Here is a 26,854-nt window from a genome sequence, read left to right on the forward strand (position 1 = left end):
ATATATATATATATATAAATGAGTAAAAGAGAAAATTAACTCTCAAGTAACATTAGCAAAATAAATAAGGTAAAAGAGTACATTGATGATGTAAAATGTTAAAAAGAAATTTTTTGTAATATTATCTACCCCATAAATGATAAATGTAATTTTTTATTAATAGGTTTTTGTAAGATAAAATTGTTACATGACTGTTTTCGTTATATAAAAGTGTCAAACAATTTGTACTGTTAATACATATATATTGAAATAATATTATTTTAAAAAATAAAAATACAATATATTTTTTAATTTTAAATTTATTAAATAATAAATTTTTTTATTTAATTTTTTATTGTTACAAATATAGTGTTTCATAACCATACCAAACATATCGAAATAGATTATCATTATATTTGAAAAGCATTGATCAACATTATCATCTCTTTATCTTACATCTCTCCTGATCTTCAAGTTAGTGATATATCTACCATAGCTTTGTCTCTACAACACCATTAATTTCTTGTTGGCAAATTGTTGTTAGTTACCAATATCAATTTGAAGGGAAGTTAATGTATTTGATTGTCTTTATTAGATTATTATTTTCTACCTTTAATAAATTGCTATTAGGATTTATTCATGTTTACTCACTATAAATAGGAAATCTCCAATAATCTTTCCTTCCATTGCATATCTCTTAGAATCTCTAATATTAATGTAAAAATATTTTCTGATACCTACTTAAGAAAATATAACTAGAAAATATAAGCAATAAATTTTAAGTAAAGAAATCTCTCTTATACCCTTTGTTGTCTTGATATTTTGACCAAGAAAAAATTAGATGATCCTTTAAAATTAAGTATTTTGGCAATTAGACACATATGAAACATATATGGGGAATTAAAAAAATTCAGCTTGTTGGGCATCTTTTTAATCATTGTGCTAGTCATCTCCCTTATTATGCTAATTCTTTCCAACTTCATTATGTTAATGAAGCTAAGATCATGTAGCTATTTATAAATATTAAGTCAATAGAGGCACTGGATTTTATGATCGAAGTATGACTCTATTTTTTGTGGTTAAACTTTTTTATAAAAGTGATCTTATATATTAGATCGACGATTTGATGGCTAAATTGTATGCAATTTTTGGTTATGATAAGAAATATTAGTTACACTACAGCTCCTGCTAACAATTTAATGTTTAAAATTTGTTTAAAGAATGATTAATCAAAATTTGAATGCGGATATATTTCTGTACAGTGTATACCTGTTGCTATACAAATTTTCACAAATATACATTTTGTAGTCTTCATGTCGCCGGTTTCCCTTCCGAAAACTGAGTATCGTCTGACGAATTGGGTTTGATTGCAATTTTATTGTATCCATATGCAAAAGAACTTCCGTTTGTTTCAGATAGCTGAATAAACAAACCATATAAGTTACAGCTATCAATGATATACTAGAGTAAATTACGTTAAAAACGTGACACACTTAAATTCCTGTGGTGTTTTTTACTTTTAAATACATGCAAATAAAATCTTGGACCAAATACAAATAACAAAAATTATAAACAAAATATCAACGGACTCAAAATAAAACAACTACTTAATCTATATCTATCTTATAACAACAAAATAAAATAATATTTTACCTAAATAAATAGAAAATCAAATTATCAATCCCTATTTTATTTCTATCAAAATCAAAATAAATATTACTAGACACAAACTAATAAAATAAGATTCGAACAAAATTATTAATAAACCCCTAAAATTTAAGTTTATCTCAACAAAATTCTTCCATAAACTTAAATTTTTCATCCTTTATTTGGCTTTCCAAGTGCATCACTCCGCATCATGCTTGCTTTTTTCAACCAAATTTGGATTCTTCATTTTTTTCATGTTGGTTGTTCTTTGTTCTATCCAACTTCTCAGTAACCTCAACCAACTAGCTTCTAACTTTAGATGATTTCTCAACAATCTTGGCCGACCTCTCAGCAACATTGGCTGACTTCTTCATCTCGTCTAAAATTTTACTCTGAGTTTGAACTTCTCATACGATAGTTCTTCTCAACATCTTCATCTTTTTTCTTGTTTTTATTTTATTCAAGAACACTAGATGTTTCCCCTCCTTGTCTTCAGTTGGCTTCTTTCTCTCCTCAAGTTTAGCCCTCTATTTATTCATAACCTAATTAGCTTCATCCAAAAGCCTCTCTATATGTTGAATCTCTTCATCTTTTTGTTTGAGTTTCTTCTCCAAGTTTGCATTCTCCACATTTGTCGCACCATTTACCAAGATCACTTTATCCATTATTGGGACCGAACTCTACATGTCCACACTCTCTGCATCCGAGCTCTTTGCCATCAACAAGATTCCACACTCTTCCTTCACATCTTAAGTAAGGAGATTTTACTCCCCATTTGTCTCAGCTTTGCAATATTTTGCAATGTGGCCAGCCTTACCACAGTTGTCGCATTTCCTCGATCTGCACTCGATTGCATAGTAGTTGTGCTTGCAAACTTAAAACACTCCACTCATGACCGATATCCTCAACCTTTCCTTTGTCTTCGACCACGCTAATTCTGCTGACCAATTTTCTCTTCATTATCACCCTCAAAATTACCTCGACCACGTCCACCTCATCCTTGGCCTCCTAATTACTATAGTGATTTTATTGAATATTGACAACTTTTAAATAGGTGCGTAAATAGGTCCCAAGTACAAATAATAAAAAATAAAAATAAAATATCAATTGACTCAACATAAAAACAACTACTTAATCTATCTTTATCTTAGATCAACAAAATAAAATAATATTACACCTAAATAAATGGAAAATCAAAACTACTAATCATTATTTTATCTGTATTAAAATCAAACTAAATATTACTAGACTCAAACAAATAAAATAAGACTGGTCAAGAGCCTGCATTTCTGCAATCATAGCTTGTCGCCATTCCGGATGATCAAGTGCTTCTTTCACATTCTTGGATATAACAACAGAGGACACTGAGGATAAAAGAGAAAAATAGGGGGTGACAATCGATGATAGCTTAGAAAATTATAAATGGGATGAGGGTTTCGAGTGGAACGAGTACCTTTTCTGAGGGCAATAGGCCATGTTGAATCATTTGCACCAGGAGGCGTGGGAGGAGGTGACGAGAGAGAAGAATCTGAAGTAAGAGATTCACCATTATCTTGGGGAGGTGGACTATCCATTGGGGCCCTGTGTGGGATGATCTCAGTATGTGGAGAAACATGTGTAGAAGGATTGTGATCAAGACTTGGAATAACAGAGACAGTGGAGCTATTTGACTCAGCCATTGGAATAGGAAGGACCTGGTGGAGGATAGAAACATCCTGAACAGATGGAGAGAAGTAAAGAGTCTGTTCAAAAAATGTGACATTGGCAGACATGTAATACTTCTTAGTTTTAGGAGAGTAACACCGATATTCTTTTTGAAGTCGAGAATAGCCTAAGAAGACACATTTGAGAGCGCGAGCAGAGAGTTTGTCTCATGAACAAAACATACACAGCCAAACACTCGGGAAGATGTATGAAAGAGAGGATCATTAGGAAACAAAATGGAGAAAGGGACCTTATTATCAAGAGAGGAGGAGGACATCCTATTAATAAGATAACATGCAGTTAAGATGGCATCCACCAGTGATGGACAGGAATATGGACACCAAGCAAAAGGGTACGAGCAGTTTCAACCAAGTGTCTATTTTTTCGTTCTGCTATACCATTTTGTTGTGGTGTATGAGGACAAGTAGACTGATGTAAGATACCATGTGAACTCAAGATGGCAGAAAAGGAGGATGAGAAATACTCTTTTGCATTATCACTTCTTAATATTTTGATTACTTGACCAAATTGATTCTTGATTTCATTCAAAAAGGATGTAAAGATAGCTAACAATTCAGAACGATTTTTCATAAGATAAACCCAAGTACATCTTGAATATTCATCAATAAAGGTAACAAAATATCTAAAACCAAAGGAGAAGATACGACTAGGTCCCCATATATCAAAATGGATGATGAAAAAACTAGAATTACATATTGATTGAGACCTTTTAGGAAAGGAAGATCTAACATGTTTTCTTAATTGACATGACTCACATTCTAAGGTTTGGAGACCACTAAGTTCAGGACACATCTTTTTTAATTTGGACAAATGAGGATGGCCAAGTCGATCATGTAGCACTTTAGGATTAGGAGCAGCAACACAGGACACCCTTGGACGAGATCCAAAATGGTATAATCCGTCAGCTTCATATCCTTCTCCAATTTGTCTCCCCGAACCACGCTCCTATATAACAAAAGATTTATGATCAAAGGTTATGAAATGAGGTTTTTCTCGAAAGAAAATAGATGAGAACAAAGAGGTATTACCAGAAATGTGATTAGAAGCACTTGAGTCAATTACCCATGAATTTTGACCTTCCATAGATTGAGAAAAGCAGGCTGTTGATGTATTAGGAGATTGAGATGGTTGTGCCAAGCTGTTAGACTTTAACCTTAAATACTCTTGATATTCATCCTAAGAAAACATAGAAGTGGAATTTTCAATCTTCGAAGTGAAAGTTTCAGTCTTCGAAATATTGGCGGTTTTGGAAGGGAAACCATGTAAGGAGTAGCAATTCTCTTGAGTATGACCCATCCTTTTACCGTATGTGCATTGAGAACGTCCCCGACCTCCTCGTCCTCTTCCTCTAGTGCCACGTCCTCCTCTTCCTTTGGTGCCACGTCCTCGTCTTCCTCGTGTGGCAACCATGACAGATAGTTCCACTAGTTCATGCGCTTCTTGAGTTTGAGGTACCGGGACACACAGAAGACGAGTGGTCAATGTTTCCATAGAGGGGACCTCATGAATAGTTAGAAGTTGATCTCTAAGATGATCAAAATCGGGATGTAGGACACGAAGGATCAACACCATGTAAAATTTGTCTAGTTTCTTTTTTATATCCTCTAATGAATCTACTTCCAAAAACATCCTAAGTTCTTCGACAGCAGATTGGGCTTTAGCCATCATGGTCTGCCATGTTAAGAGATGCAAGCTTGTTCGTAGTGTCATAGAGACGTTGAATATCGTTGGCATAAATGCTTTGGGCTTTCTTCCAAAGGAGTGACAAGTTTTGAAAGCCCTCAAAGATACAAGAAGTTTGGGTTCCACTGATTGCCATAACAGGGCACACAACTGGAAATCTGCTTGTTTCCACTGATCAGCTTTTTCAGTAGGCACATGGCTTCCATCTCGCTCAAGGTGGTCATAATGCCCTTGGCCAACGAACCACATTTCAACGGTAGCAGACCATGATAGATAAATTTTTCCATTTAGCTCCTCGGAGGTAATTGATGGACTTCCGGAAAAGGAAAGAGTATTGCCAGACGCCATTTCTGAAGAAGACGAATAGTACTAGCGAGGAACAAGAAAACCCTAAGGGTTTAGACGAAGGAAACTGTGACAGTGATGGACGACGGTGGCCGGCAACGGCGGGCGATGGCCGGCGACGACGGTGGGCGGACGGTGGCCGGCGGTGGACGGTGGATGGTGGCCAGCGGCGGACGATGGCGGGCAACGAAGAACTGTGGCGTCGGACAAATATATATTACGAGATAGAAACCAGAGCGGGATCGACTCGCTCTGATACCAACTTAAGATTGAAACTGTAAAATAATTCTAGAGGGCTTAATTGATCTCTCTCACAATCTTCTATTTTTAAGAATAAATTGATACACAAATACATGATAAATAGGATAACCCTAGACACAATATAATCATGATAAATAGGATAATCCTAGACACAATATAATCATGATAAATAGGGTAACCCTTGACACAGTATAATCATGATAAATAGAGTAACCTTTGACACACTATAATGATGATAAAATACGATAAATATCCTAACAAACTCAAACAAAATTATTAATAAATCCCTCACATTTAAGTTTATCCCAACAAATTAGCATGCGATAATGCAAAGTCAATAGATATTCATTAAAAGAAACACGTACTTCAGTGAGCTCAGACAAATGGCGGGATCTGAATTCGTTTATGGTTGCTGCAATCTCTGATGTAGGAAGTTTAGCCTGAAGAGGTAATGCTTAGTGTCATATCCATGGACCATGTTATAGCATTGATTAAAAGGCTTCATCAATTAGAAAAATAGTATGATGAGAACCTTTTGTGTGCTCCTATTCTCATTTAAGGTTCAATTAGACACCTGGTTATTTTATTTTCAGTTTCCCCCACTTTTCAATTGCAAAAACATCCAGACTCTGGAGTCTTCAATGAAATATATTACCAATTTTACCATGTCAGAAAGATTGAACAAAAACTAAGTAAATCAGTTATACGATATTGAAAAAATAATCAGTGCTTCAAATATTGTGACACAGATTCAATCATTAGAACAACAAACATGATCTTTTACCTCAATACGGTGTGTGTCCTCTCAGATAAGTATTAGGACGTAAAAAGTTCATTCAGTGTGTAAATATGTCTGCCCAAACAATATGATAGTTACCTGAGCAAGAACTGCAGCAGCTAGTTGAAGGCTTGGTTCCAAGGTCTCTGGAACAACCTGAAAAACAGGTGGAACAGACATAAATAATAGACAAGAAAGGCTATCCTAAGATTAATAGTACGAGAGTTAATAGAATATTACTGCGGTAGCTCCAGCCTTTTCCAAATTCAATCCATGATCAACATCGTGAGCGCGAACAAAAGTTTTGACGTTTGGGAAGTATTTGCTCAAAGCCCAAACTGTTCTATAATTAGCTCCAGGTGAATCTAGAGTTACTGCAGCGGCACTTGCCCTTTCAGCTCCAACCTTATGTAGGACCTTATCATAGAATCGAAAGCACGTCAGGTAACAAAGATGCATGCAAACTCAAGTACTCAAGTCATATATACTACCTCTCGACTACCAGCATCTCCAAAGTACACAGGGAGATCCAGGGCACGTCCAATTGCCACTCTATCACTGGAGACATTACCAAACATAAAGACAGATTAGGTTAGCATATGCTATTCTTATACAAAATTATGTACATCATACATGTTAGTTCACACATCTTTCGATAAAATTATATGATAGAATCTTAAAGATTATCTTATAGTAGCATTTACCCAATAAATACAATTGCAGTTGTTGGTCAAAAAATATAGTTACAAGAAAAACAATATTTTCAGATAGTATTGACTTACCTTCTCACGTCTAGTGCAACAAAAGGAATAAGTTGTTCAGAAAGAAGTTGTGCGATGATCTTGAAATAACAAAATTGGAAACTGTTATATTTGAATAACAATGAGAAAATTATTAAAATTAACTCATTAAACCAAAATAGAAAGAACTCACTTGCCCAACTCGCCCAAATCCACAAATAATGATATGATTTTGCAAATCGTCTGTCTGTAAAAGATGCCTCCAAAAGGAAGTCAACAACTAATTGTACAATTCAAAACTAAATAAAAAAAAAACAACAAATGCTGAATCAATTTGGTTTAACTGCCTGCATTGTCTACAAACGAAGGCATAGATGAGTTACTGTGGAATTTACTAAACTAAACCATTCTGAATTTGAGATAATAAATAAGGATAATTAATTGGAAAAGTTTAATCATGTGATTAAAAGAGCGCGGAGAAGATAATATTTCCAATGGAAGAAATAAAATTTAATTTAGCTGACGAGAGTTTCAGATCAATTCAGTAATTTTGGCCACTTAATCATTATTACAATTATGAAGATATAAATTATAAAGTTGGTGCTATAGCTATAAATTTCAATGTCTTACCTCACTTTCTACAGGTAATAATCTTCGCACATCATGCACCTCGAAACGGGAAGCAAGGAACTGCCCTCCTGCAGCTAGCCAAGGAGTGAGGGCCATTGAAATCCCCACAACAAGAAACAGTAAGGAGGACATCTGGGAAGACATTATGCCCTGCGTAAGTATCAAATGCCAAGAATATTTTAGTTTCTATAACATGTTAAAATTCAATGAGCGAAAAATTCTTAACTATCAGTAAATTAATCGATTAGTATTTTCAAATTTCATCTTTTTAAAAGATAAAAAAATATAAGTTGAAGTAACAAACATAAAGATGCATTAGTTAAAAGCCACGGCAAGCAGAATGATATATTTGAAATAAACAGAATAATTATTTATAACAGATAAACCCTGCGAAAGCAAAAAAGTTTTCAGGGATAAAAACCTGATTAACAGCTTCACCAAAAGCCACAAATGCAAATTCTCCCCCAGGAGCAAGAAGAAGGCCAACTCTAATAGCAGAAATGAGAGAAATACCAAATATTCTACCAATTAAAGAAACCAACAAAGTCTTGCCAAATATCAAAAGTCCCAAGGTCCCAGTAACGACTGAAAAGTTTGAAACAAGAAGTTTTGGATCAATTGACATTCCAACCTGAAAATCCACAAATTAATTTCCATTAATTTCAAGGATTGAAGTTGGCTTGCTCAGAAAGTGATAAATGTAAAGACAGATATTCCTTGTTGTAGAAGACTTACAAAAGGATTATTCTAACATTTTTTTACATAAAAAAGAAGAATGTTATTGCATCCCTATATTGTTTACAATCCTAACCAGTTTAACACTACAACCTCTACCTCTACCATATGCAGCATTCTTAATAAAATTAAAAGCAAAAAGGAATACAGAAACGGGGCAGCCAAACCAAAACCCATTAAGAAAATCTATAATATGGGAGATCTCTACAAAAATCAAAGACAAAACCCACTAAGAATTACTTGAACATAAGCAATTAACAGCAGATAAAAAAAATACAAAATAGATTATGTTGAAAAATAAACAAAACAACTAGCTAACTATTAAATTGGAGTATTAAGCACAAACCGTCATAAAGAAGAGACCCAGGAGAAGGCCACGGTACGGGGCAATATCAGATTCAACCTGTAAGGAAAACTCTGTTTCTGCCAATAGTAAACCTGCCAAAAATGCCCCCAATGCCATTGAAAGTCCAGCCTGTTTTAAGTGAGAAAAACCATATTAACAAAGGTAAAAAAGTATGGCTAACACAACAACAAAAAGGTTCACTTCAACGGGCAGAAGAATAACTTCAAGAAAACTACCAAACCTCAGCTTGACTCAAAACCAAAAACAAAGGGGAAAAAAAGAAATAGAAAAAATTGACAGAAAACACCTACCCTGGCTGTGAGAAGGCTAGTCCCAAGAATAACGAAGAGTGTATTGGCAGAAAATATTTCTGCATTTTGATTCTCTGCAATCTGCTTATATATGGGTCGCAGGAGCTTGCAAAGAGGGGTGAGCAAAATTACATAGAAAAAGTTAGAGTCAAATAAAGAAATGTCATAAGATGACTTCCCAAGGATCCAAATATATAGCTCAGGACTTTAAAAAAAAAACTTTATATCATATATAGGATTTGGATACATTTGACAATAACTATGTTAAATTCCAGATCCATTTAATCCCTGCAGCCCAAGAGAGTTCACCCAAGACCTCAATGAACAAATGTTAAGTAGAATATCTAAATGTGCACAATACCAGATTATAAATCAAATTTCTTTGTATAATATACAATCTGTGGTACATGGTCAGTAATTTGTACCAAAACCCCATATCAACCTTTAGATGTCAGCATATCTACACTGAATAATAGAATAAGTGGTTTATTGTTACTCTTCATGTCTTATATGATGATTTAAGAATGTACTTTTTAAAATAATTATTGAAACAGTGCTGCTCATTTTTTAGGAAGTTTTTTATTTTATCCTTGTTATATTTTTAATCTTTATTACATGTGTATCTTGCTATTAAAACTAGGATTATATATTTAAGGCTTAATTACCTACTTAATCCCCATGTTAGGAGGTAATTTTCTGTTTAGTACCCAGTTTTAAAAATGTAGGCATTTGGTACCTATGTTTTGAAATTTGTATCAATTCAATCCTATCCAGTTAACGGCATTATAATTGATGCGAGAAATTAAGGACGTTAATGATAGCCTGGGTGGAATAGCTATCAAATGTTTGAATGCATCTTCATTAACGTCCTTAATTTCTCGTATCAATTATAACGCCGTTAACTGGATATGATTGAATTGATACAAATTTCAAAACATAGGTACCAAATGCCTACATTTTTAAAACCGGGTACTAAACAGAAAATTACCTCCTAACATGGGGACTAAGTAGGTAATTAAGCCTATATTTAAAAACAACCCCATAATTACAATGATTTGTTTCTTTAGAATTAGCTCTCTATATTTTCTAAAATAAACAGCAGACTCATATTTATAGCTCCAATGACCTCATTATTGTAATATAGAAGAAATATATTATTCTTTCTAAATTCTGAGAATAACTAACCAAAATAGATGAACAAATAAGAATATGCAAATATCTTAATCAATCAGAAAAAATTAACCATCAGTTCTACACTTTAGGAGTATATTTTAATTAATAGAAATGACAGGTCTACATCTTAAATTCTGATACTTACCAATCGTCCACCTGCAATTATGGCAGCAATGGCAATCAATGCCTTAACAGCGGCCAAACCAAGTGCTTCAGCAATGGCTTGAAAGCCAACCTGAAGACAAAGAATGATGTTTCACAATGGAGACAACATAGGTAATGACCATTGTATACAAGGGCAACAATCATGATTCCAATTACAGAAGTAAGGCAAAATTATTGGCTTAAAATTAAGTGTTTAACATGGACCACCTTTAATTAGAAAGATCAAACTGTGCTTAAGTCCTCTTAATGCATATATCATAAAATTACAAAAATGAAATAATCAAGTTACATGCATGTCTTCTAAACAATAAAGAACTCCCATATTGAGTATTGATGGGGTTGACCATAGCCAAACACCCTTGTCATAAAGTATCTCCCGCTACACAAGAACTCATGCAAATTTAAGTAGCCATGTTCTAAATCTCATGACCATGACATTGTCTATTATCTAATAAGAGTTTAAGAGAGAATATTAGACAATATTACCCCTCCTTTGGAAGAATTAGGTGAAATTAGAGGTATGAGTATCAGCAAGACAACCACTGCCAAATCCTGAATAGAAACGAAGTCAGTCAGTTTTGGTGAAAATATTGCAATATCAAACTTGCTTAAGATAAAAAAGAAAAAAAATTAATGTCATAAACAACAGACATAATAATTGACAACAAGATAGAGACAATGAGAATCTATACCAGTATATTAAAAAAATGCCAAATATATATGTGTATGCACAGCAATTTAAAATCTATACCCCAAATCTATAGCAGATTTAAAATTCACAATTTCATCCTCCTTCACTAGGAGGATGCCTGTTTAGTATCTGTCAAAGGATAAGAACTACTTATTTCAAATTACAATAGGTATGTATTTTATCTGTGTTTGCTAGATTTTAGGAGTACTCAAACCAATTAACTATAACATGAAGCACAAAAACCTAACTAAAGCAGCCCGAAACCGTCGCACCAAGTTGCATGGTACAAATTAATATGGAACACCTACGTGTCCCCAGCCAAACCTTTTATCACATGGAGCCTCATGCATTATCACATGACAATAGAAGACCACCTACATAGGAGGGGTTATGGATGGTATTGTGTTGTAGACTTGTAATTTAGTCAAGGAAACTACAACACATCTTTTTTCTAGTTTTTGACTTCAACAAAAAATTGGAGCTGGGCGCAGTTTTTATTTGATTATCACAATGTCCCCATCTCTTAAAAATTCATTATTGAGATTCTTCAAGTCAAATATAAGGATCAGGTCAAAGATATGGATTCTTTAGTCGTTATCCATGTTGTTTGGGTTATCTGGGATATGCTTAAAAACTCTGTTTTGAAAGATCTAGATCTTTCTTTTCAGCAAGTCTATCTCTATTTCTAATTGCTTCTGCAGTTTCTACTATGGGTAACACGTCACAATATATGCCTCAAATTCTAGAGTTTTGCATTCCTAGAAGGTTTTTCCTTCTAGACCATCCTCATAAAGAACCTCATGATTTCTGATACATTAGTTACTTGGAGTGACTCTACACATTTCATTTCATTTTTATAAGTATTATATCTATTTCTAACATGCTTACACCCTAGTGTAAGTATGTCAATTTCATAAAAAAAATTTCTGAATCTGACATGAAAATTTTGCAGTTTCTAGATAGATGATTAAGATTATAAGTTGACCTGAAAAAGTAAAACCGAGAACGTAGCCCTTCCATGCCGTGATGTGCTTTCACCTCTCTCCTGTAACACCTGCAAAACAAGTTCATTTGAATTATTTCCACATGAAAGACATGGCAGACTATACAGCAAGAAAGAACAGTCTCAAAATCTTTCAGAGTGGTATATCTGTCAAAGCTATAGGTGTCAAGCTTATTAAGTAATGACATTCTTAATACGGGCAAACTACAAATGAAAATCCAGTCACAGTTAATATCTTCAGAAAGGTAGCTGTCACCTTATTTGAATTTGCATTAAAAGTTGAAGTGGTAGCATGTGAATGTTTTGTACAGAGAAATTTTTTTAAAAACGAGATCTAAAGTTACTTACTTGCAAAACAACAGCAGTTGATGATAATGCTAGACCATTCCCAATGACAATAGCAGCAGGGCCAGCTTGACCACAAATATAATGAGCTACCAAACCAACAACTACAGCAGTCACCAAAACCTACACTTTTCCATACATGCTAAGAACTGTTAGTTTGTGTAGCCTAACATAAACAACAATAATAAGGATGGAAGACGAAGTTTTCCCATCACCTGAGCAGATCCCAATCCAAAAACATACTTCTTCATTGAACTAAGCCTTTCAACAGAAAGCTATAAAAATAGAGTTCAGAACTTCAGTTTTTTATAATTACAGAGATTGTCCAAGCTAAGGAAAAAGAAGATATTATAGGAAACTCCACCTCCAAGCCAATATTGAATAACAGGAAAACAACTCCAAACTCGGCTATTGCTTTTGTCCCATGTACATGACGAATAATGGAAAGACCATATGGCCCAATCAAGATACCAGCAGCCAAGTAGCCAAGAACAGGACTGCCTAAACATTGTTGCAGATAGAGATGATTGTTAGTCAATCAATTTTATCAAGTTATGACTTAAAAAGAATTCCCTATCCCGAAACTAATTCAGATCATGATTGGAAGCCTGTGATAACACTTTTTTTATTCAATTCAAGCAACCAAATTTTTTTCAAGCATAGCAACTTCATTTATTATCATAACTCAATAAACAAAGGGAATCAATTATCATAATCAAACCAACTGTTAAATTTGGGAGAGAAAATGTAGAGATGAAAATATTACTCCATTGTATCAAGTTTCTATTACACCAAATGTCCTATATAAGGAGCAAACAGACCAGCACATAAAAGCCCAAAAACTAAAAGTACAATTATACAATACAATATATATCAACACTCCCCCTCAAGCTGGAGCATATAGATCATATGCACCAAGCTTGGAACATATAAATTGAATCCTAGGCCCCCTTAGAGATTTGGTCATAATGTCTCCGAGTTCTTCATTAGAATTGACAAACTCAGTAACAAGTTCCTTAGTCAACAACTTCTCTCTAATAAAATGACAATCAATTTCTATATGTTTTATTCTCTCATGAAACACTGGATTGGAGGCAATATGAAGGGCTGCTTGGTTGTCACAGTACAGTTTCAACGACTCATTTCCACAAAATTTCAACTCTTGGAGAAGTTGCTTGATCCACACAAGTTCGCATGTAGTCAAAGCCATAGATCGTTATTCAGCTTCAGCACTAGATCTAGCAACAACACTTTGTTTCTTACCTTTCCAAGATATAAGGTTCCCTCCAAGTAGAACACAATATCCTGTAGTAGATCTTCGATCAATTGGAGAACCAGCCCAATCTGCATCACAATATCATTCAATCTGAGTGTTTCCCTTGTCCTCATACAACAATCCCTGTCCTGGATTTCCTTTTATGTATCTGAGAATTCGAATCACTGCATTCCAATGGTCAACATGTGGATTCTGCATAAATTGACTCACAACTCCCACTGGATAAGAAAGATCAGGTCTTGTTATTGTAAGATATATGAGTTTTCCAACCAGCCTTCTATATCTCTCTGGATCTGAGAAAGGTTCACCTTGATCTCTCATTAGCTTTTGATTTGAGTCCATAGGACTATCAATAGGCTTGCAATTTGTCAAACCTGTTTCCTCTAAAATATCAAGAGCATATTTCCTTTGTGAAATGATGACACCTTCGTTTGACTGTGCCACTTCAATACCAAGGAAGTATTTTAGACGACCCAGATCTTTAGTCTGAAAGTGGTTGAACAAATGATTCTTTAATTGAGTAATTTTAGTGTTGTCATTCTCTGTAATAACAATATCATCAACATACACCATGAGATAAACACATTTGTCAGGAGAAAAATGACCATAAAACACTGAGTGATCCGCCTCACATCGTTTCAACCCAAAATTTTGCACAACCCGACTAAATTTACCAAACCAAGCACGAGGTGATTGTTTCAAGCCATAGAGGGAACGACGTAATTTACAAACTAACCCAGACTCCCCCTGAGCAACAAACCCAGGAGGTCGCTCCATGTATATCTCCTCTTCCAGATCACCATGAAGAAAGGCATTTTTAATGTCCAACTGGTAAAGTGGCCAATGACGAATGGCAGCCATAGCAAGTAAAATACGAACGGTACTGGTTTTAGCCATAGGAGAAAAAGTATCACAATAACCAATGCCATAAACTTGAGTATATCCCTTAGCTACTAGACGAGCTTTTAGACGATCAATTTCACCAGTAGGACCAACCTTAATAGCATAAACCCATCGGCAGCCAACAGGCTTCTTACCAGGAGGAAGAGGGACAAGGTCCCAAGTACCATTGTGGTCAAGGGCCTGTATTTCATCAACCATGGCTTGACGCCATCCAGGATGATCAAGTGCCTCATAAATATTATTAGGAGTCTTAAGGGAGGATAAGGAGGAAACAAAGGAGAAATAGGTAGAAGACAAACGATGATAACTCAAAAAATTATAAACAGGATATGGATTACGAGTAGAACAAATACCTTTCCGAAGGGCAATGGGCAAATTATCATCTGAGTCAGTAGAAGACGAGGAGGATGAAGGATCCATGGTCTGGTGAGCTGATGGAGGAGGAGATGAGTCTAGAGGATCTTTATTGTTCTGATCTTGAGATTGTCTCCGACGCTGATATGTGAGAAGAGGTGGAGGAACAATTTCATTCACATTTTGAGTTTGAGGTATAGATGCAGGAATAACCAAGGGATCACATGATGGTAGAGGAAACATTTGTTGAACAGATGAACGATCCTCCACAGAGGACGAGAAAAACGGTGTATCCTCAAAGAATGTGACATCAGCAGACATATAATATCTCTTGGTGGAGGGAGAATAACATTTATACCTTTTCTGGAGACGAGAATATCCTAAGAAGACACACTTAATAGCCTTGGCGGATAGCTTATCAAGACCTGGAGAAACATTATGGACAAAACATGTACACCCAAATACACGTGGGGGATATGATATAGGGCGTCATTTGGAAAAATGACAGAATGAGGAACTTTATTCTCAAGAGAGGAAGACGACATCCTATTGATTTGAAAACAGGCAGTGAGGACTGCATCTCCCCAGTGATGCACAGGAATATTAGTATTCAACATCAAGGAACGTGCAGTTTCAATGAGATGTCTATTCTTCCTCTCTGCAATACCATTTTGTTGTGGAGTGTGAGGACATGTTGACTGATGTAAAATTCCTTGGGAAGATAAGAATGAAGAAAACGCTGAAGAAAAATATTCCTTAGCATTATCACTACGAAGGATTTTAATTGTCTTCCCAAATTGGTTCTTAATTTCATTAATAAAGGACACAAATATGGACAAAAGTTCAGATCTCTCTTTCATTAAATAAACCCAAGTACATCGAGAGAATTCATCAATGAAGGTTACAAAATAGTTAAAACCAAAAGAACTAACACGACTTGGTCCCCAAATATCAGAGTGAATAGTTGAGAAAGGAGAATTACATAGTGTCTCAGACTTTTTAGGATGAGAAGATCTAACATGTTTTCCTAATTGACACGACTCACAATCTAAGACTTGAATGTTCTTGAGACTTGGAACCATCATCTTCAACTTGGATAAACTTGGATGGCCCAACCGATCATGCAAAAGTTTTGGGGATGAAGTGGTAAAACAGGAAACTGAAGAGCTATGTTTAAAAAAATAAAGTCCTCGAGACTCATGTCCTTCTCCAATCAGGCAACCCGTACCATGTTCCTGTATAACAAAGGAATTAGCAGTAAAGGTTACAGAACAATTTAAGGAACGAGTCAATTGGCTCAAGGAGATTAAATTGTAAGGACAATGAGGAATATACAAAACAGAATTTAAATTTAGTGAAGGAGATAAGGAAACTCTGCCAATTCCCTGAGATGCAACTTTGGATCCATTGGCAATAGTAATGAAATGAGGGATTTTCTGAGAGGACATGGAAGAAAATGAAGAAATAGTACTAGAGATATGGTCAGAGGCACCTGAGTCAAGGATCAATGGATTGTGACCTTCCACAGATTGAGATATACCGGCAGTTGACACATTGGACATGGAAGAGGATTGGTCAGGATTAGAAGATTTTCCAGACTTATACTTCAAAAATTCTTGATATTCTTCATTTGAAATTTTGGGTTCATCAGATTTCGAAACATGAAGGACCTTGTTTGGATATCCATGTAAGGCATAACATTTCTCTCGAGTATGGCCTATCCTCTTACAATATGTGCACTGAGGAGGATTACCACGGCCACCACGTCCTCCTCGGTTGCCTCTGCCTCCTCCTCTCCCTTGTGGTGCTACCATAGCTGATGTTTCAATACCACCAATTGAACTTTCGTCTTTAACTAATGAAGGTACCCGAAGAAGTCGAGTAACTAAGCTGTCCATTGATGGAACTTGATCACCAGCTAACATTTGATCACGAACATGACCAAAATCTGAATGTAGACCTCTTAAAATTAAGACCATGTAAAACTTATCAAGCTTCTTGTTTAGGCCTTCTATAGAATCAGCCACAAAGAAATTCTTCAATTCTTCTACAGCAGCACGGGCCGTTCCTATGTAAGTAACCATATCATGATTGTTTTGTTTGAGGGAAGTCACTCTTTGAGTTGCATCAAAGAGGCGTTGTACATCGTTAGCAAAGATATCCTGAGCTTTTCTCCAAAAGGAGGAGCACGTTTTGTAAGGTCTCAAAATTTCTAAGACTTCTGGTTCAAAGATTGCCATAGGACAGCACATAGTCGAAAATCAAGCTTCTGCCATTGAGATTTCTCTTCTTCAGGAACGGTGGAAACATCTTGTTCAAGATGGTCATGGTGTCCTTGACCAAGAAACCATAACTCCACAGAAGAAGACCAAGATAGATAGTTTTTCCAATTGAGTTCTGCAGAAGTAATGGTTGGAGTAGTAGAGAGAGACGGTGTTCCAAGACCAGCCATTATAAAGCCGAACAAGAAAAGAGGAAAAAAAAAGATTGTGGGAAGAAACCCTAAACGGAGCAACCCTCAACGGAACAGCAAATCAGAGACCACAACACACTCAGGAAACGGAGGCGAAACGGCCGGCAGTGGCGCGGTGAAGATCCGACACGGGAGAGGCGGCGCGTGAAGCCCACGCGCCCGTGAAAGAACACACAGAAACGGCGCGTGACGGCGCGTCGAGAGGAGGATGCGGCGGCAACCACCATGGATGGGTCGCACTCTTCGAGGCACACCAAACCCTTAACTTCGCCGGAGAAAAGGCTGCGGCTGCGACGGCGGCGGCGGACGGCGACGGGCGGACAACGGCGGCGGGCGGACAACGGCGACGGCGGTGGCGGCGACGACGGAAGCGACGGTGGACGATGGCGGGCAGTGGGTGGCTAACTGCAAACCCTAACCTGCTCTGGATACCATGTTAAATTTGGGAGAGAAAATGTAGAGATGAAAATATTACTCCATTGTATCAAGTTTCTATTACACCAAATGTCCTATATAAGGAGCAAACAGACCAGCACATAAAAGCCCAAAAACTAAAAGTATAATTATACAATACAATATATATCAACACCAACAAATAGTGACATAGGAAAAGAAGCGTTAGCTAACAAAAGGAAGCAGCTATAAACTACATATCAAAATTTTCACGTAAGCAATATATAAAGTTTGGTGCCTGATTGAATTCAAGCTTAAGTATAACATTTAGATAAACAACTTCTTTATTCTTTCTGTTGAATATAGTGAAAAACTATATTTGAATTAATCTCCCCTTGTATAAAATATACACATAGGGTTCTCTATTTATAATAGAAGAAATATGGGCTAAGCCCAAAATACAAATGAGAAATAATAACAAACTAACTAAAAGATAAAAGATATAATATATCTAACACTCCCCCTCAAGCTGGAGCATACAAATTGTATGAACTAAGCTTGGAATAGATGAACTCAGTGTTGAACTAGATGATTTGTCTTCAGAGTGTGAGGCAAACACAGCAGCTTGTGAAACTTCAACTTCAAAAGTGGATGAAGGAGAGCAATGGTGGACAATGACAAACTGCAAGGACTGATTCCCAATCAATGATGGATGAGTGACGGGATCAACAGTGGTAGCTGAAAGCTAAGAGCTACAAAACTGCAGGGACTACACTAAATCCTCATCAATGATGGATGGGTGACGGGATCAACAGTGGTAGCTGAAATCTACAAAACTGCAGGGACTACACCCATATTTATGTGACTTGCAGTGTCTTGGAAACGTACTCCCCCTTAGTGTGAAGGTGGAAATCTGAAAGATCACAGTTGCTGAACCACTAAAACAAAACAAAATATTAAGCTACAATGCTGAAATAAAGGCATCAAAGATCCAAAGACATGTTGAAATAATTCTTGAGATTGAAAGTATAAAATAATTCTTGAGGCTTCGGAGGACGGGACCACTAGGGTTGGGTTGCGCTTCTCAAGGCGCACCTAACCCTTGACTTCGCCGGAGCAAACGGCGACGGCTGCGGCGGCGGACTGGCCAGAAAGAAGCGCTGCGTGGCAGTGCGTGACTGAGAAGTGGCTCTCGAAACCGGCGTGGTTGGCCGTCGCTCGAAGAGACGGTCCAGATCCGCAGGTTACCCGTCGAAACTGTGACGGTGCCCGGCGGTGGCGACGGCGACGGAAGCGGCGGCGACGGTGGCCGGCCGCGGACAGAGGTTGGCGGCAGACAGTGGCTGGCGATGGTCGATGGCAGAGGCGACTGGTTGCACTGATACTAACTATGGCACAGATTTCAGAAGAAGAGAAAGGGCTGTCCACTGAAATTTTAGGGGCTGCCGGCGGCCATGGCGACCGGCCGCCGGCAGACAGCAGAGGCCACGAGAAGAGATCAGAGAACCTGCTCTGATACCATGTTGAATATAGTGAAAAACTATATTTGAATTAATCTCCCCTTGTATAAAATATACACATAGGGTTCTCTATTTATAATAGAAGAAATATGGGCTAAGCCCAAAATACAAATGAGAAATAATAACAAACTAACTAAAAGATAAAAGATATAATATATCTAACACTTTCAATCCAACATTAAGATGGCAACCTAGTTACCTCCAGGAATCTTTTGAAAAATTGGTACAAATACAACACTTGCAAGGAGTAACCAGAGCATGTCAAAGAGGGAGGCTTCCTCCTCATCCACCTACGATTAATACATTCCAAAGTTAGATAAAACTTAATAGTAAAGAATATGAATAAGTAAAACATACCTCTTGATCAGGTAATGATGCAATGATTTTCTTAATTCTCCTGGGAAGATCCTGAAGCCTTCTAACCAGAGGCTTTGCAGTTGAAGAAACTTCTTCAACAGTGGTTGCAATGACTTCTGGTTGCTGAAGCAGCTGAGCACCCCTCTCGGCTCTATTGCTATAGAGTACAAGCCTGAAATAAAATTCCACCTCATCTTGAAAAAACATAGTAAAACCTCATGTTGATCTGCACATCTAATTGGCATGTCATGTAGAAAAGTATAAACTTCCAGAGTAGGAATTTAATTTCCCAAACAGTTTTAAAACAAGCCAGTGAATATTTTAGACTTGATAACTTGCTATTATCTCACACAAAAGCCAAAAATTATCATACTAATTTTTAACATGTTTTACTCCGATACCATAAATATTTATGCTAGTCATATGATCTATATACTTCAAGATTGTTTCCAAAAAGGTTGAAATAAAACTAACAGCAAAAATAGGATCAGGATAAACAAAGGTCATACACACCCTGCTCCAATTAGCAATAACCCAACAATTAGCTTGGCTAGTTGCTTCTGTGCAGACTCCATAAGACCATGGAAAACTGATGCAGGTGTGTAATCAGTCTCATCGGCAGTAAAAGAGAAGAATGATGCGGGAAAAAATCGGGAAGATTTCTTCAATAATGCCTTTGGAAAAAATGATGAATTATCTCTAGTCAAATCTTTTTGTGTTTCCTGCTTTTTTGTTTGAACTACATTCTTTGACTTCTCTGTTTCAACTTCAGCTTCTTTAGAAGAGTCTAAGCTTAATTGTCCGTTCTCTCGATCACTCAGATAATCAGACTGTGCCATGTCTTCCAAACTTTGCCTACTGTTGTCAGATTTTGTTTCGGTCAGAAAAAGCTCATCATCATTTGAAAGATCAGCCTCCCTTTTAACGACATCATCACCAGAAAAGCCTTGACCCACTTCCTCGTCCTCGGGAATAGCTACAATCTCTTGTACTTGTAGACTGTCTTTGGTATCAGCTTTAAGACTAGAGGCAATTTTTTCTGCTTTCTGTAATGCAATCTCTGCATCATTCACCTGTTGTGCAGCATCAATTTCGGCAGCAACAGCTTTTTCCGCTAAAAGCATTATGCTTGCAACATCTTCATCTGCTTTTGCTGCTTTCAGCTGCTCCTGTTCTGCAACTTCATGCAAATTGTTCACTTCACTCTGCAACTCCTCCTTTCTACATTGCAAGCCTCTCAGCTCATCCTCGCAATATGATAAATTTGTCTGGCATTCCTTGATATCTTCCTGAGCATCCAAAAGTTCCTTCGATTCCTGCATTATGTCTTTATCATCATTAATGTTGTTAGAACCTTCTGAGGAATCGTAAGCTTCTTTTGTAGCCTCGTAAGACTCTATGGCTACTTGAAGCCTTGCCTCAGCCAGAGAAAGGGCCATAGTTGCTTTCTGAACAGCTTCTTTGGCAACAAATTCTTGACCCACAATATCTTGGATGATATCAAGGGTAGAAGTAACATTGTTCCAAGCACTTGCTGCTTCATCTTGCAAGAAAATCGCAGTCTCTGATATCTTCTTAACCTTTTCCTCAAATACAACGCTGTTTTCTCGAGCGGCTTCTAATTCTTTCTTGGCCTTTTGCAGCTGTTCTTTCAATTCATCCACATTTTGATCCTCCGCTACTTCACCCCCAGCTTCTTTCCTCCCTTCTTGCCCATTTTCACCCAAAGATTCACAAGATTCAGCACTGGAACCAGAGTCCTCATCCGCACTTTCCACCCTATCAACATTCCGCCCATTGCCATTGACATATGATAAAGAATCGTTACCCTGACACTTTGTCCAAATTTTCCTACTCCCCCTGAAAAGTTTATTTCTCTTCCAACACATACTCCTCTTCCCACTCGAAACTTTCAACTCTCCGAAACAGTCTACTCTCGAACAACTCCAACTACCTATCTTGTTCGTTCCACTAAAACGAGCCTTCGAAATAGTCCTCGACTTGCCGAGAAAAGCGCAACAAAAACCTCTCCCGCCAAATACAGTGCAAGAATCCAAACCATCCAATACCACATTTGACTGCGGTAACCTAAAAGCTACATCCATGTTCTCTCCCCAAACAAAACACTCTCACGGAACCACTTCTCTTCAATGCACTCCACCACCAATTCCTCGAAAAAACTGAAACGAAAGAGTCCAAAAAAGAATCAGAAAGCTCCACAAGATTCAACACAACTCAAAATTGATGGGAAAATCTCACCATACACACCCTCAAATATGCTCCTCAAATATGTTTATGAAATTGAATCTTATTATTCATTATAATTGAAGGGCTTTAAATAGCATAACACTTACAATATTACGAAAAATAAAAATAAAATATCAACTATCTTAAAAATAAAATCTATATCATAAAATAATATTGTACCTAGATAAACCGAAAATCATCCGAAAATCATAACTATGTATCCCTATTTTATCTCTATCAAATCAAACTAAATATTATTATACCCAAAAACTAATAAAATAAGATTTAAACAAAATTATTAATAAAACCCTAAAATTTAAGTTTATCCCAACAAACTTCCCATAAACTTAAATTCTTCCTTCCTTCGTTCGATTTTCATGTGCATCATCCTACTCCGGGTTTGCATCTTCTCTCCAAGCTCCAATTCATACAACCGGTTCTTCTTTGCTTTTACCTAGGTTGTTAGACAACCATGTTTATCCTTTAAATACAGTACCTGATTTTTTCATAAAAATTGAATTATCTTTTTCAATTATCTGACCCATGCTTAAAATATTGCTCTTCAACTCTGGAACGTAATAAACGTCCCTAATCTCTCCAACTCGTCCATTAATCTGAATATGTCGAATTGTTCCACGCCCTTTCACGGCCACCTTGGAGTCATCTCCAAAAGACACAAATTTGGCCTCCACTTTGGTGAGTTCATAAAAAAAGTTCTCGTTCCCACACATATGATTGCTTGCTCCAGTATCTAGATACCATACCGAGTTGGTAGAAATCTCATCATCCTTCATCTCTTCTTCATCTTCTTCATCTTCTTCCCTATTTTTATCTAGTTCAATAACGCTAGATGCTTTCTCTTCCTTTTCAGGAGCCGTCTTCTTCAACTCCTCAAGTTCAACCCTCTGTTTATTCATAATTTCATTAGCTTCATCCACAAGCCTCCCCATCCGCTGAATCTCTTCATCTTTTTGTTTGAGTTCCTTTTCCACATTTGTCGCACCTTTTATTGAGATCACTTCATCCAATATTGAGACGGAATTTTCCATGTCCATTGTATCCGAGCTCTTTGCCAACAATAGTTCTTCTACATCTTCTTCTGCATCTTCAGTAACGAGATTCGTCTCCCCCTTTGTCTCGGTCTTGCAATACTTTGCAATATGACCAAACTTGCCACAGTTGTAGCACTTTGTTGACCTACCCTCGTTTGCAAAGTGGTCGTACTTGCCACACTTAAAACACTCCACTCTTGACTGATCTCCTCGACCTTTTCCTTGTCCTCGATCATGCCAATTCTGCTGACCGGTTTGATCTTCATTATCATTACCTCGGCCACGTCCACCTCGTCCTCTGCCACCAGGACCTCGGCTCTGAGTAATCCGAGTTTTATTCGAGTCAAACTGTACCTGTAGTGCTTGGTCGTCGGGTTCAACTTGATCATCCCAACTTCTTCTCCTTTGTTTGTGGGCTTCTAATGACCCAGCAAGTTTATCCACTGTGAGAACCGACAAGTCTTTCGATTCTTCGATGGCGCACACGATACTTTCGAAATCTTTTGTAAGAGATCTCAAAATTTTTCCCACAACCCGGCTAGATGGCATTTGTTCTCCATTCCTACCGAGTTGGTTGGCCACCTTCTCCACCCGAGTTATGTACTCGGTTATATTCTCTTTGGGTTCCATCTTCAACTGTTCAAACTCTCCTTTGAGAGCTTGTATTCAGACTTGTCTAACGCAATTGTCACCTTTATATGCAACCTCCAATATCTCCCAGGCTTCCTTTGCTGATTTGGCATTCGCTATCTTTTCAAATCCCGACTCATCTACTGCATTGTAGATGAAATATAATGCTGACTCATCTCTTGCACGAGTTTTCTTCAATGTTGTCATCTGTGTCACCGTCTGATGTTCGTCCGCATCAGGATCAACGTACCCGTCTTCCACCATATCCCAAATGTCTTAGGATCTCAATAACGCCTTCATCTGTAGGCACCAATTATCATAATTGGTTTTTCTCGTCAATTGTGGCACACTCATACCATTGACAACCTTTGTCATCTCTCAAAAAACCAAGCACTCACTTTTTCTCTCACGGTGTTTGACTCTTTCCTCTCTCTCTTTTTCTCTCTGTCGGTACTCAGAGCCTAAAGCTCTGATACCACTGTTGGGAAAATATCACGATACACACTCAAATATTTTCCTGACATTGAGTCTTATTATTCATTATAATTGAAGGGCTTTAAATAGTCATAACACTTACAATATTACGAGCAATAAAAATAAAATATCAACTATCTTAAAAATAAAATCTGCTTAATCTATCGTAAAATAATATTGTACCTACATAAACCGAGAATGATAACTACGTGTTCCTATTTTATCTCTATCAAATCAAACTAAATATTACTATACCCAAAAACTAATAAAATAAGATTTAAACAAAATTATTAATAAAACCCTAAAATTTAAGTTTATCCCAACAAAAATCACGTTCAAACACAGCTCAAGAGCAACATATTATACTATCACTGAATATCATTCGTTTCAGAGAGTGCATGCTATAACCAGTAGCATTTTCGTTTTCTCGCATTCATTCAATTCAACAGAAAGATATTTAGAAATAAACAAAACGAAGAGAAGCATTATCGCAAGGCTAAACGTAGATGAAACTACCGAAACGTAGAGAAATGAACAGAAAGCTTCGAGCAGAGAAATGGAAATGGAATTTACAAATTTGCGTCCAGTTGAAGACGGATGAAAATGAATGAATGTGTTGCTTGCGTGTTCTGTTAAAACGGTCAGCGAAGTGAGTAAGCAGATACACAACGAAGGGAGGGAGAAGATATTTATTCACAAAACCAAGCTTTGTCTTCACCTCCGGTTAACGCGCGTGGGCCTTTATTGTAGCTCTCTAAAATTAATATTATTCTAAATTTCTAAATTTATTACAAGTCAGAAAATTTTCGGTCATTTTTTTATTTAACTAGATTTATCATGTTTTTTACTGTTTGAAGTAGTGACGTAATTTAAGTAATAATAAAAAATAGAGAACGTGTTATTTTTTATTTATGTATTAATTAAAAATTGCATTGTCAACAACTCATAAATTTTACTAACTATGATTTTTATTGAATAAATAATATAAAATATCTTTATAATATTTCTGTGTTTAAATTAAACCTTATATAACTTTTTTATGTAAAATAAGCTATCAATTTCATATGTAACTTTTTTAACTAATTTAAGAATATTAAAAATAATATAATCTCTAAATATTAAAAAATCTTATCGTAAAACCTTTTCGAATACCTTATTTTAAAGATTTATAATTTCAAAAAGTAGTTTTACTACTTTGGAGACTGTTTAGGAGGAAAGATAATATTCTTTGGATGAAATATGTTTTATACTTTTAATGAAACTATTATGAATAGGTGAGTTTTAAATTAAAGATGTGATTAATTAATAAAGAGTTAGAGAAAAATAAAATTGTGTATTTCATTTTAAAATAAAGAAATTAGTGAAATATACGGTAGCGTGTGAAGAAAGTGTGGTCAAACATTGGGGATATATTTTTTGTATTTATTTTATGATCACTCGGGGATATATATGCAAAAAATAAAGTTCTGTGATGAATGGACACTGCAATTTCAAAGAAATATCTAAAGCATATTCGTTCACTTCATTCTCATATCCGAAAAAAATTATTAATATTTTTGTATTTTGATAAAATAATATTAAAGTATTTAAAATTATTTATATTAACAATTTATGATAAGATATATTATTTCTCTCCTGCATACATCCATTACATTATAAGTGGAAGTTCTAAGTGATTTCAAATTCAATATTTTCATGGTAAATAGTGTGCATATTTTGACATATGTGTCACCTAAGTCCATTCACCTTTCTCAATGGAAAAAATTATGTTAATAAACATCACTTTGCCCAAAGTGATAAATGAGAATATTATAGTGAGATAATTTGTTTTCAAAATAGTTCTCTTAGGTTGATCACCCTAACAACAAAACACAACTTTTTCATCTCTAAACGGATACGCAACACCAAATAACGAATAAACTAAAATAATTGCTAATCACTGAGAAAATCAAACTCACCTTAATTGCTGACAACCACAAAAGTTCAATGCTCAAAATCTTCTTCCCTTCTCTTTTCAATGATTCGAAATCCCTGACATTGTTTTTGTTTAATTCCCTGATCTAGAAAGCCTTAACTTTGTTCTTATTCGAATTCTTAATTCCTCTGTTAACACAACCTTCTAAATAAACACAATTAAATTCCACATAATAATATTACCATGTTTAATGTACACCACCATTTAGATTTAAACATGGTTAACAATTTGGATCTATTTATTACACATTTTTCAAAATAAAAACACAATTAAGATTACTTAAAATCAAAGAACGAATTCGATATTTTAGAACAAATAAAAAACCATATAAGGGTTTAAACCATCTTTTAAAAAAACTATTTAAACAACAAATTAGTTATTTTAGAAGTTATAACTTTACTTAAAATTTTGACAATTAAACTTTTTACTAATTATAAATAATATCTTACTTAAAAAAACGTGAAAGGAAATATATTTTCTATTCATTAAAAAAATCAATCTTAAAAAGTGATAATTTTTAAGTTTAATTTCATCACATAACTTATATATCGTAATTCAACAATCGATAAGACAATACAATTAATATACACTTTTTAAGGATAAACTTTGAATAAATCAAATATCAAACTTCCATGATTCAACC

General features: G+C 35.9%; 1 protein-coding gene and 2 pseudogenes across 2 annotated transcripts; all 3 read right to left on the reverse strand.

The window, feature by feature from the left end:
* Positions 1–1,174: 1,174 nt before the first annotated feature.
* Positions 1,175–24,949, reverse strand: KEA1 (K+ efflux antiporter 1). 2 transcript variants are annotated; one of them, XM_088102162.1, is made up of 21 exons: positions 24,810–24,949; positions 20,347–22,013; positions 19,834–20,005; positions 19,676–19,766; positions 12,922–13,058; positions 12,773–12,832; positions 12,561–12,680; positions 12,195–12,263; positions 11,005–11,070; positions 10,499–10,588; positions 9,181–9,285; positions 8,870–8,998; positions 8,210–8,419; positions 7,789–7,938; positions 7,352–7,405; positions 7,201–7,259; positions 6,910–6,976; positions 6,659–6,835; positions 6,518–6,574; positions 6,006–6,080; positions 1,175–1,398 (listed from the first exon to the last, which is right to left on the reverse strand). In XM_088102162.1, the coding sequence occupies exons 2-21, from the start codon at positions 21,936–21,938 to the stop codon at positions 1,291–1,293; spliced, it is 3,588 nt and encodes a 1,195-aa protein (XP_087958288.1). In that variant the 5' UTR covers positions 21,939–22,013; positions 24,810–24,949; the 3' UTR covers positions 1,175–1,290. The 2 variants fall into 2 exon arrangements, with proteins under 2 accessions (XP_087958288.1, XP_087958289.1); XM_088102163.1 differs by having other exon boundaries at positions 24,753–24,872.
* On the reverse strand, positions 13,915–18,882 carry LOC148191223 (uncharacterized; annotated as a pseudogene).
* LOC124821407 (uncharacterized) lies at positions 22,049–24,736 on the reverse strand (annotated as a pseudogene).
* Positions 24,950–26,854: the final 1,905 nt, after the last annotated feature.

The sequence above is a fragment of the Vigna umbellata genome, chromosome 11 (assembly GCF_029865625.1).
Source record: "Vigna umbellata cultivar VRB3 chromosome 11, Vumbellata_1.0, whole genome shotgun sequence".
In the NCBI taxonomy this organism is placed as follows: Eukaryota; Viridiplantae; Streptophyta; class Magnoliopsida; order Fabales; family Fabaceae; genus Vigna; species Vigna umbellata.